Genomic DNA, 12,902 nt, shown 5'->3' with positions numbered 1-12,902 from the left:
ACAGACACAAACAGCTTCATGTCTCCATCATGTCGTACTTTTTTCTCGTCTTTCGCGATTGATTCAGTTCAAAGTATTTGTTATATACTCTGCGAGAAAAATAAAACCACAATAAAGAAATGTCCAGTATGACGATTCAACTGAGATGTTGGCATTACTCACACATGCGCCCAGAATCAGCTTTCAAAATCTCACTCTGCACGAAACCCACTTCAGTGTATCGGCGGCGCTTGTAGGCTTTTGACGTCGGGACGCCTGAACCGTGACGCTCCAATCGCCAGCATACGGTGTTTACCAGAAGTCAAAATCCGATACAAATTTGGGAGAAGTTGATGCAACAGATGTTGAAGTGACTGATTTTTTTTTCAAATGATCACTTGAATGAATAGATAGAAACCTAGTGTTGTAGTGGACCATTTATCGATAACTGTTGAATGTGATTTTGGGTTCAAGATGAGGATAATTGAAGCGGTAGACTCTCGATCAGATAACAGTGCTTCTTTTGTCTTTGATAAAGTTTGTTGTGGAGGAGAATGTGTCCATTGAGCAGTTTGAAATGTGGTGGTTATATCTTTTTGGAATTATTATGTCCGTCAGCGCAGGGAGGGAAGCGTACGAGAGAATAGGTGAGTAGTTGAATATATTTTGCAGACTGAAGGGTTCAGTTTGAACTTTTGTCTTACAATGAATGTAATGAAAAAGCTTCTCCAGAAATCAAATTGGTACACTTTTTTCGAATTTAAGTCACACTCCATTGTGAGATGTTCACTGAACAATTTACAAAACCGCAACACGTGTTTCACTATATAAGTATCGGCCAACTCCATACTTCTTTTCGATTATTATTTTAACAATTAAGTTGGCTTTGTCGGGATATAATTCAATCTGATATAAATAGCAACTTCTTCAAAAAGTATTCACATTAGATATTTATTAGTTCGAGTTTTTCGAATACTTTTTGAGTATTTTCTCCATCGTTAGTCTGAGAAAATGTATGATGCCGAACTTCATATAGATGTGCAAAGAACGTACGTTTTTGAAAAGTGTGGTTCAACTTTCATCAAGTTGAATGAAGAATTGATTGGCAACGTTAGTTTTCGCCGTTCTTATCCTGACATATGAGCAAAAATCATTACTGAATACGATCCAACAAAGTTTTCAGATTATTTTTCGAATTTTTCAACATACTCTCCTTTCAACAATACATACTTGTCCCCGCGATGTTTTCATCTCTGTAACCGGTACAAATAATTGTTCACGAAGGTGATTGCCTCTTCATTTCACAATAATCTCTGTCCTCCGGGCGCAATTTTATAATGAGAGCTCAAAAAAAATCACTTGGGGATAGATCAGGTGAATGAGGCGGATGGCCAAGCAATTCAAATCGTAGTTCGTAGATTTTTGCCATGGCATTCGCTGAGGTGTGAGACGTTACGTTGTCTTGTTGAAACAGGACTTGTTGTCAGCTTATCGAGTAATGATGCGTATTGTGCACCTGCATGGCTTTTCCTTTTTGAAGATAATCAATTGAAATAACTCCATAAACCGGTCGCCATCACTTTCTACGAGTCGTTTTCTCCTCTGCGGTCCACGTTTTGGACTTTACCTTTATTTCGGGCGTATAATGGTGTATCCAAGTTCCATCTATAGTAATGATTCGGCACCAAAACTCGGAGTTATTGCGCCCAAACTGCGTCAACAGAGCATTCGAAGACGGTTTCAGTCTAACGTGAGCAGAATCATTACCCAACGCGCGGGCAGCTTTCTCATGCCTAAATGTTGATTCAATGTGTAACAAACACTTTCTTTTTTCACGTCCATAACCTCTGCTATCTCTTTCACTTCAATTCGGCAGTCATCTAGTACCATTTGGTGAATTTTGGCGATGTTTTCGTTGATAGCTGCGGTTATTGGACGTCCCAAACGTTCATTGTCTCCCAAGCTTTTAGGGCCACGTTCAAATTCAGCTGCCCAAAATTTCACTGTACTAAATAATGGTGCGGATTCTCTATACACATAATCCACCTCATCTTTGATTTGCGTATATGTATTGTGTTTCAGAAACAAATATTATAATAATGACAGCTCGATACTTGATTTTGTCAATTTTCATAACACCTGCGAATCCAGAAAGGCTGAAACGTTGGTGAATATCTGTCAACAGATGAACAACAAAATTCACTAGGTTTTATTTACTAGTGCTGCCATCTTCATGTTGAGGTCGGAAACTTTTCAAATCACCCTCGTATGTACAACTCTATAGATCGAAAAATTGTTTCAAGTTCCTGAGAAGTCGACTATTCTATTTTGGGGCAATGTGTTTGTACCAAGACATAATGTTTTTAACAAATTAGTTGACCCAGCTAGCGGAATCGCGTGACTTGGCATTTTTATGTCTAGTTCTGACATATTCACTGTTGAGAAAAAAATGATGCATAGGATTTCTCAACATTGAGACATTCATCCCAGATTTCATTAAGATATTGAACTTTTTGTTTTTGTAAAGTTGTACATTGGGAACCTTTGCTTGGGCATATAAAGAAACAAGTGACAGGTGTACTATCATGAACATATAGAAAATATTTTTTTAAGTAAAATCACTTGTTTACTCAAATTTTCCAATCAAAAAATATTCGGATATTCAACACACTCCTGATCATATCATAAATGGAACTGCGTTTCCTGATCATTATTCGATAGAGCAGTTATACTCTGAAATTTATTGATGGATATTACTTTTGAATTCACGACATTTCTCTACTGACTGAAAATAATATTTCCATAATGTCAAATTTGTTGAATGACGTTTATGGAATATCTGTCTTCAATAGAGGTAGCAAAATACGTCCCAGTTATAGAAAGCTACGTGATATCCTTTGTCAGCAGATAGAAAAATGTACATCAATTATTTGGGCAAATTTACCTTACCATTGAGTACATTGGTGATGAATTGATGGATGTACATGGTAGAAGATCATCATGAAATAAGAGATATAAAACCTCCTACGTTTTTATAACACTATCGCTACTGCAGTTTAGTCCCATAAAGACATTTTCAAACGAATACAATAAACTGTAACAACGACAGTTACAGGAACAAGTGATATAAAAACAAAAGAAGTTTTATTTATCATTTTTTCTGATTCACAGGTGAAGTTTCTTGCTTTATTTCAATCCATGAGATGGATACTAATGAGTTTCTTTCGGCAATTCGAAGCAGTTGAGTTTGAAGTATAAGTTTTTGAAATATAACTTTTTGAAAACTATTTATTGTCGAAAAGAGGCAACAATACTGAATTTCCCTTGGGTTACAAGACAGACAGAAACTAAATGTGAATATAAATAACCAATTTCGCCACGCAGGACGTATTTATAACTGATTAATGGTTACATATTCTGAAATGAAACAAGGTCAATAAAGATCCTTCGTGTCGTTGTTTAGAGAACTGCTCATCACCGGATGTTGATTCAGTATGAGTCAGCATTGACATTGACTCTATTTGACCATGTCACCTTGGGTATAAACAGAGAAGGTCAATAAACAACATATTTATCGTCAATTCGTTTTAACTTCCGAGATAATCATGTAATATGAGATACGACATCGTTTGTGAAGAAAGAGTGTTTATTTGTTGATTTGATGATAGGTCAGTTTGTGTTTATCGTATAATTGATAATTGCAGAGTCAATTATTGTAGATTAAACGGATGAATCCGAATATTCCTTCTGATTCGGAACGGATTCTACCAGGAAAACATATTCATTACCACTTTTCTCAGTATAAAAAGTTTCTATAGAGATGATTTCTTATTTTTGTTTCTCTTGCACGGATAGGTGAATGTTAAAAGTATTTACATTTTCGAGAATTCTTTCGGTTTCTGAAGCTTCGTTAACTTGCGACACAATATTTGAAGCATAAATCTTGCATAAATAATTTCGAGATTCTATTTCGAAATATTTATATTCTAGTACATGCCTTTATGTATGTAATATCGTTTAATGTCTTAAGAACTAATATCTTGTTGACAAACACTTTGTAACTCTAATGCGTGTTACCATACGATAGATGCAATATATGAAATAGGGAATAAGCTTTTTTCCATTGGCAGGTACTTATTAAACACTAAGTTACAATGTAAATAATACTAAGTTATTATATTTACTGCAAGAATCTCGTTGATTAACGAATCTGAATCATGAAGTGTTTGACGTAACACGAGACGGTTCGTTTCCAAACTCATTTCCAACAGAATTTTCGATGAAATCCTCAAATCTACGATTCTTATCAAAACATTAGCAAATTCTCTGAGAATATTCTGATATTCCAGGTCAATTAAATTCGGTCTATGAAGGTCAACATTCGGTTGAACCAACTACGATGGTGGCAAATAGGCGGTTACACTTGGAAAGTCAAAACAATGATGCCGCAACTAGCCGGATAGAGCTATTTCCGAGATCAACCACTGGAATCGGGGTGAATTTAACTGGCAAATCAATGAGGTAATGAAGCCTGAGACATTTCTGTTGGAAAGTGGATTATGAAAACAAAGAATGGTTGAATAAACTACAAGGGTCTTCAAGAGAAATGTACAATTCAGAGGCAAGCAGAAATAGTTCCTTTGTTTTTTCAAGGACAAAACACGAGCACTACAGAAGAATCTTTGAGGCGCTCTTAGAGCGGTGCTCCATACATACAAAGAAGTTGCTGAAGTGTGTAGTGAAGTGAACTCTAGAGGATTCATATCAGGATTGTAGGCTGGCCAATTTTGAGGTCCTGCATGTCCTGCAATTAGGGTAGGTGATGTCGATATGCTAACGAGTAAGAACACTAGAATAAGCTGAAGCCTCGTCGTGCATAAACCACATGTTTCCTCTTACAAGTACCGGCACTTCTTCTAATAATCTAAATTGGTAAACAATTCCGCAGAAAGTCCCTTTAGGATTCACCTGTTAATCTGCTGATGGAAAAATGGGCCAACTAGGTAGTCACCAAACGTTCCTATCCAAACGTTCAGCGAAAATTGTTGCTGAAAATGACTTTCTCTGGTAAAGTGGGGATTTTAGTCGGACCAAAAATGATCATTGTTGGAGTTCATCATAGCATACCGTGGAAAGTTTCCTCCGTTCATAAATAAAGCAATCGTACGAATCAACCACCTGCAAAAAATGAATTTTTGGTGAAAATCCCGAAGCAGTAGAGCTTGGACCCGCTGCATGTGATATGGGTGTGCGAGGTTCCTTTTCAGAACTGTTCATATGGTTTTGAGCTAACTTCCAGCTGCAGCGCAATCTTCTTCCTACTATTTGAAGGATTTCCTTCCATCGTTTCAAGTATAGCTTTTTCCAGTGAAGGCGTTGTTACAGTTTCTGGTCTTTCACCATCTGCATTTTTATTGAAACTCCCAGTTTTACATGATCTTGCATGTTTCAGCACATGGAATTATTCTGTTAAAAAACTTTGGTGTTGTAGTGGGTATTACTGGAGTTTTTTACCCAACACCAAACCCAATACCAAAAATTCAATATTCTTATTTCACATATATTACAAATATGAACTTCATGCACAGAATTTCTGGTAATTATTCGAAAAGGAAAATATTTTATCCGAAAGAGAAGCTTAAACCTTTAACGTGTTCTTCATATAGCTGAACGTATCAATCCAACACCGTTTCTTCCCCAACTAATCGGATTAAAACGTCTAAAACTCATCCCATTCTCCTATCTCGGTTCATAAATATCCCCTTTAATGAGGAAAAGGATCTGAACCCGTGCGTAACAAGTTCGGGAAATCTTCAGTTCCCAACTCAATTAATTGAGATCTAGTAGTTTGTTGCCCAGACATTGTGTGGGTAAGAATCTCTATTAAGGAAATCCCATACATATCCAACGTGAATGATACCAAGGATAGGTGATCATTGACTCGATGTATCCGTAATAGAACAAAGGTTGGCCGTTCTTTCAATGGTGTTTCTCAAAGATATTGTAGTGTCTCGAATATTGTTACTATTTTGATGTGATATTGATAGGGCATTATGGAGTTGTACAAATCAATAATTAATAAGCTTCATACAGCGTGTTTTGACTGGGACAGCCCTCTATCTTGAAAAGGATTCAACGTATAGAAAACTTTCTGGAACAAAAGTTGTAGAGAATTCAATATTCTACGATAATGATGATGAATACAAATAGCGAAAACTCATAAGAAACGAGATATGCAACTTTATACAAGTTCTTAGCTGGATATCTCAAATTCCTAGATATTTACCCAATTTTGACCAATATAACTGGAGCAATTTTCACCACAGTACCGACGAGGTCTTGTACATTGGAAAACGATTTCTTTCATTTATTTCTCGACATTTACCTGTACCGAACATCGAGATGTACTTTCCTGGCCTTCGTCTCGACTTGAAGTTGTGTTTCTATTCAATAATTCTATTCAAGCTATAAATAATGAGGTAGTGGAACGGAAACATCGCGAAATGAAAACTAGGCTAGGGAGTAAACGGTAGTTGTATATTATTCAGGTTGAACTCCTTTTCCTATCCTAAAATCAGGTTTGGAATAATGCATTAGACTGTCTATGCAGGAATTTATCGGTTCTAGTTTCCGAACATCACAATGTTCGTGTGCTAAGTGCGCTGAAATCAGAGGCAGAACCGAAAGTTTCGGAAGGGGTTGTTGTACAAATGAACTAGTTCTGTGTGGGGTTACGAAAAATTACAGTTCTTGGTGGGAACATACAGGGTGTCAATTTCAAAACTTCCCACACTTCATATCTCCCTTTTAGAAAACAAATCGAAAGGAAAGGTCAATTTTATTGTCAAAGGGGCAGAGTCAAGGACTATTTGTAGTCCTCATGATTCAAACCCCTAGGAGGGGTAGATGTTATCCTTAGAATTTTGAATGAGAAGGGGAGTCAAGTGGTACATCATTTTGATTGGCGTTCAAATCGGCTTCCAATGGTACCCTGACTTATTATTTTTTGATTACCATTTTCCGAAAAATGGCGTTCTAAACTAACAGAGATAATTATTAGTACGCCTAACTGATAAGGTGGTCCGTTCCAACTCTTTATTACCATTTTTTTAAAGCTCCAATTGGGAATATTTGCTGCAGAGTCTACGAGCTCTTTACAATCAGATCAGACGGGAATGTCACGCTAGACTGTAAGAGCAGCATTGAAAATGCAAATGCAGATTCTTCAGGAGCTCCACGAGGATGATTATGATAGAAGAATAGAGTTTTATGGAATCATATCTTATCGAGTCAATACCATCCCTAATCTTCTATTAAACATCTGTTTCAGCGATCAGTCTTCATTTCTTCTGAATGGCAATGTTGATAGACAAAATTGTCGCTATTGGAGTGACAAAAATCCACATATATTTCGAGAAGGACATACACAACACTCACAGAAAGTTAATGTTTGGGCTGGTATTCTTGGAAATGCTGTTATTGGTCTATTATTTCTGAAACAAAACTTGACTGGCAATCTGTACTTTGAAATTCTTGAAGAGACTATCGATCCACTTATAACTCACGAGCTAGAAACTCAAATGAATCTTTGCAGGAGGATCTATTACATTTTCAGCAGGACGGTGCTCCACCTCATTATTTTCTTCCCGTCCGACAGTGGTTGAACGAGAGATTTCCAGATAGACATATTGGCAGAAGGAGAGCAGTTGGATGGCCTCCGAGATCACAGAATTCACCACCCCTTAGCCATTCCTGACGGTTAACAAATGTTTATATATAAACAAAAAACTAAAATGATAACATATTCAAAATCTGGACTCGAAGGTTGCAAAAATCAATATGTACGCGTAGCTGAATAGTTACCCAAGTCTTTATCTTTAATGGAAATCCTTTGCTACCAAATTTAATTCGACTTCGATCGTTTCTATGTGGAAAATCTATTACGTTGCTCGAACAATCGACCCTAAAACCTTCTTAATGTGTTTTCGCTTCTTTTCGTTCACCACAGTACGATGTAGTCAAGAGCGAGCTAACCACCCAGAAATATGGTCATTAGGGCGAGTGGGTTCGAATTTACATAGAGGACTGCAATATCACTTCTAGTCCAACACTCACTAATGACTGTCAGAAAGACGACTTGAGTAGCCAGCTAGCTTCAAGTTCTATCGACAAAAACGATCAATTCGTATATAATACATCACCATCATTCCATTCTGCAATTCTGGTCGCCACTTAACTCGATTCATACCGAAGTTTTAGCCATACTCTGTTAACCCGTGTTTAAACTCGACGTCATTTATCTTGCAGACAAAATGAAGTTTAGCTAATTGCAGTTCCCAGATTTCGTCCTCAAAGGACCCTCGTGATAAAGCTTCGGATATGAATGTGACAAATTAGATCGATTAGGTACAAACAAGAACTGGAGAAATAATCAGAGTTCCACTCGGGAAGACAAACAGAATTATTTCATTTGATTGTTCAATCACGCTCTAAGCTATTCGGAGTGAGAGAGTCGTTTTTTTGTATTCGTATGGATTGTGATCACAAAAGAACTGAAGAAATAATAATACTTATTGTATAGTCGTGGTAATCAGAGTTGAGAGAAAAGTTATGATAATTAATTGTAGCTTATATAATGCATTTGTAGATGTAAATACAGAGGAATCAGTTTACCTTTAAGTTTTGATAGTATTTATTTTCCTTGAGGACAAAATACCAGCACTACAGAACTACACTACAGCACTTCGATTTTCGAGACTATCAAGATTGCAAGTGATGTTCATGTCTTCAATCAAGCGAATGGCTCTTTTCGGGATGGAACCCAGCAGCTTCATGGTATGCTTAGGGGCGGAGCTTTTTACATGAGAACATTACTCCAAAAAAGGTCTGATCTGAGCTTTATGAAGCATCAAAATTTGCTGAGCTGTGTACAGTTTTCTTGTTCGAAATAGTTTTCCAAGCTTTTGAGAAGCAGCATTTGCAATTCCAGTGACGTGATTGTGCCAACACATATTGGGGTTCAATTTAACCCCAACAAACTTATCGAAGCAGAAAGCGGAATTGTCTGTCCTGATATTATTATATTCGGTTCGATGACATTCATCTTCTTGGAGAAAATTGATGCCTGGGTTTTTGTACTGAACCTAGATACTTTCACCCTAATTCTAAATTACCTCTAGACCCTTATTAAGATATGCAACCTCCTGCTGCTGGTGAAGATGTGCATCAGCAGCCGATGTTCTAGAATCCAAACGAAAAGATGAGACAAATATGCTGTCGACATCAAATCAATATATTTGATTCTTGATTTTTTCCAATAAGTGGTTGATATACAACAAAAAGAGGGTTTTGGAGACACTATGGTTCCCTAGGGAACGTATGCGAGAGATATACATCGACGTTGACTTGCAGGGAACGTTTATTCAGGAAGCTGAAGGTCCATAAACAAAAATGATAGGTATAAGGGGTTTGGCCTTGAATTTAGTGAAATCATAATCGAGGGCAATCATCAGTGACACTCAGTGCTACTCTCTCACAGTTCAATAGGGGTTTCCCCGAAGCTCCATTTTTGGACCCTTGTTTATTTCAACATTCACTTAGGATCTCATCAACCTTCTTCTTGACATCCCTGAAGTCCAACTAACATCATATGCTGATGACAGAAACCTACTCTGGAAGGATGAAGATACTAACGAACTTATGATAATGTCAGAAATGGTGTATAATGAAGTGATCGAGTAGTCCAGTGTTTTTCAAAGATGTTCTTTCGTATCTGCATTCATTAAGTTTCAGTAGTTTATGAGAATTTTCATGATTATATATTTTGATATATTTTAGTTCGTTTTCTTCTATATTAGTAACATATATTGCTTTGATTATGCCTTCAAAGCAACATAAAGGTGTATAAATGGATGGATGTAGCTGTTATTACGTGGTAGAAGATCATAATGTATATTTATTATTGATATGACTCGATCCCCGTCATCAGGAATTGTTGAATGGAACGCGGTTCTAGTTTCCAGTACAACAATTCCCACCGATATTTCGGGTACAAGTACCCGCGCAAAATGTACTTGCCATAACTCAGGGTGTTTCAACTGCGGTGCATTAAAGATATTTCAAATATTCTGCAGAGGGTATATATTGATATTTTCTAAGACTGTTTGAAATCCTCTATCTTCAACTTTTCTTCAACAGAATCCTCTGAAACAACAGCGATTACCATTTAGTAGGGATTATTAATACCCATGCCGTAACTTCGTTCATCTATCCACGTAACCGAAACCGTCTTGAGAACAATACAGCACTTTGACATGTGGTTTTCCACAAGGAACAATATATTGCAATGATATGCAAAGTTGGGGAACAATCGCTCGACGTCGTTACCATGGAATGAATACGAAAGCTTGATGAATCGACGCGAAGTGGAGTTGGTTTGCATCAATCTTACGCCCGATATGAAAATCCCACGGGATAAGAGCCATTTCTTTGTTTCCTTCGACGCAGATCTTTCGTTTTCGGTTGACGACTTGATGAATGGAAATGGCCTTCTAGGGATGCGGAAATGTTGGCAGCTGCTGCATTAATTCGGAATCGGTAAGTTATTATTACCTCCTCGAATGCCTTACAAGATTTTAAACAGAAGAGACGACAGTGGGTAAAAAGAAAGAAGAAAGGAATAAATTAATTTGCGAATTCTATATTGATGAAAGTTATGGGAAAGAGGGAGTCGGTCGAACACAGTTTTGAAGTTATTCCAACAATAATGGAAGGTAAAGAAAACGTAACGAGAATCATAAGTTTTAAATTCAGGGACCAATCTACAAAAGTTGACTTATTAACAATAATAATCTCGTTTTATTATCCAACCGATGAATTATATTATCTCTAGTATGCATACCATTGGTTAAAAATATTAATGGAGTCTTATCCCAACACTAAACCGTTATTTAAACACCTCGACACGTGTTTCGATCAACAAGTGAACATCTTCAAGAGGAAGAATAAACTTCAATCGCCCTTCTCGATTTTCGTATCATACAATTGTAGAGATTCATTGATTGCAACAATTTCTAAATTAATCAAAGGGTTATATGGTACCACAATATTTTGACTGAGCTTCTGTCTAATCGAGCAGTAAATTTCATTCATTATATATTTGGAAATGGCGTATTTGGAATCTCAGCTATATAGGTCAATTACTGATAATGTCAAGTTCTAATGATCTGGTATATTATTGTTTCCAGGCATTGTGTCATTGAGTCAGCTATTCGCTATCAAATTCCCTTCGCCTAATTAGCCCGATTTAACATGGACGGAACAACAGGCTACCTTAATTCATTTACTGTGTTCTAGTTTGAGTTTTCCCACAATAGGCTTCTCAAACACACTTGGTAGATGACATTGAGTTGTGTACCCAAGTGCAAAGCAATCACTCAATGTCGGGAAGGTTGAATGCATTAGTAGCTTCAACAACTACATAAACTAGTGAATATAGGACAAAGAAAATAACTTTTGTCTGATATCTATTAAGATTTTCATTTGTTTCGACCGGTTTTGGTTTTTTAAACAATTTCCATTTGAACCGACGTGTCAGTTCACTTGAAAATTCCACCGAACTGCTTTTTATCCATTTTCTTCAAAATAACAAAATTTGGTTGACTCAATATGTTCTATCCTTCAAATTAATTGTCCGACAACTGTGAAATTTGTACACGTATCTTTTGAAGATCTGTTGTCGTAATCTCGTTGGATGGAACACCTTTTTCTATTCTCTTTCGTTCTGGTGAGGAAAATGCGTTTTCGATAGAGTTATGAATAGTATTTACCGGCTGGGATATCTATCTTCACCAAGAGATTCATTATGAGATTGCGTGGTACTTGGAATTAAATGGTCAACGGATCTTGCTTTATATACCCCCGACTATGGGTATCCCCACCCATACAAGGAAGGCTTCAACTACTTCACAAAGTTGCAGTTCAATGGCTTCTGCGGGCGTGTAAAGACGTTGATGTCGAATATTCCATAGTGTTCCAAATTGTTCTGGTATGTGTTGGAATGCTCACAATTACTTTGGAATGTGCTGGACTCTGCTAGAAATGTCTAGAAGGTAAAAATTCTAGCACACCCTTCAAGTAGGAATGAAAACCTTCTTCTAGGACGAATAGTAAATCATTTATTTCATGGCGATTTCCTCAACCTACGCAACAAATTTACAACTCGAAATACCTACCCGTTATCGGATTTCCTTCATTTTCGCACATATTTCCCACAAGAGGTCACGTGATAACATACGATTTCACGGTATGTAAATTCGCGGCAATTGAAACAATACGTCAAATACAGTGTTTATAAACTCCCGCCAGTAAATGTGGCTGATAATTACGTATGAGGTGATTATGAGAAGATAATCATTATATTATTAGCTCAGTGTGCCACAAAATATGTTTGTTTGGTGGAAATGGAATTATATATTCTTCCTGAAAAGTGATAATGTTTTGCCTTATTTGAATACGGGAGAACTAGTGTACAGGTCAAATAGTCATCTAAGATAGAGGTTACAGTGTTATTTATGATTATTGCATGAGTAGGAGTTCCACTAGCTCAACGTGACAGGCCAACCAGCCAATCAAAACGCACCAAGTTGTCACAAAGATATGACGGTCAGTTCTACCATATTTTCGAAATACATTAATAATGGGAAATATTCAGTCGATCAAAGAATGTGCAGTCCTCTGATTTCGGCGGTGGCAAACATTTTCATGGAAAATTTCGAACAACGGGCCTTAGAGCAATCGGCTGTGAAACCATATCGTTGGCTGCTTCATGTTGATGACATGTTTGTGGTATGGAATTCTGGTAAAGAGACACTGAACGATTCACAATGGAAAGAGAAACCCAAGGGTCTCTAGCCTTCTTGGAT

The 12,902-nt window shown here is 37.0% G+C and overlaps 1 protein-coding gene across 1 annotated transcript in view; it reads left to right on the top strand.

Moving 5' to 3' along the window:
* Positions 1–241: 241 nt before the first annotated feature.
* Positions 242–12,902, top strand: part of LOC111502423 (acid sphingomyelinase-like phosphodiesterase 3b) — a 60,025-nt gene continuing 47,364 nt past the window's right edge. Inside the window, exon 1 of the mRNA XM_074182885.1 lies at positions 242–626. Within this exon, the coding sequence (XP_074038986.1) occupies positions 557–626 (70 nt within the window). The 5' untranslated portion in view covers positions 242–556. The remainder of the gene's footprint in view (positions 627–12,902) is intronic.

The sequence above is a fragment of the Leptinotarsa decemlineata genome, unplaced genomic scaffold, assembly GCF_025532065.1.
Source record: "Leptinotarsa decemlineata unplaced genomic scaffold, Ldec_3_MD MMD2_tig00026330_RagTag_RagTag, whole genome shotgun sequence".
Lineage (NCBI taxonomy): Eukaryota > Metazoa > Arthropoda > Insecta > Coleoptera > Chrysomelidae > Leptinotarsa > Leptinotarsa decemlineata.
This window is presented reverse-complemented; position numbering and strand designations above follow the sequence as displayed.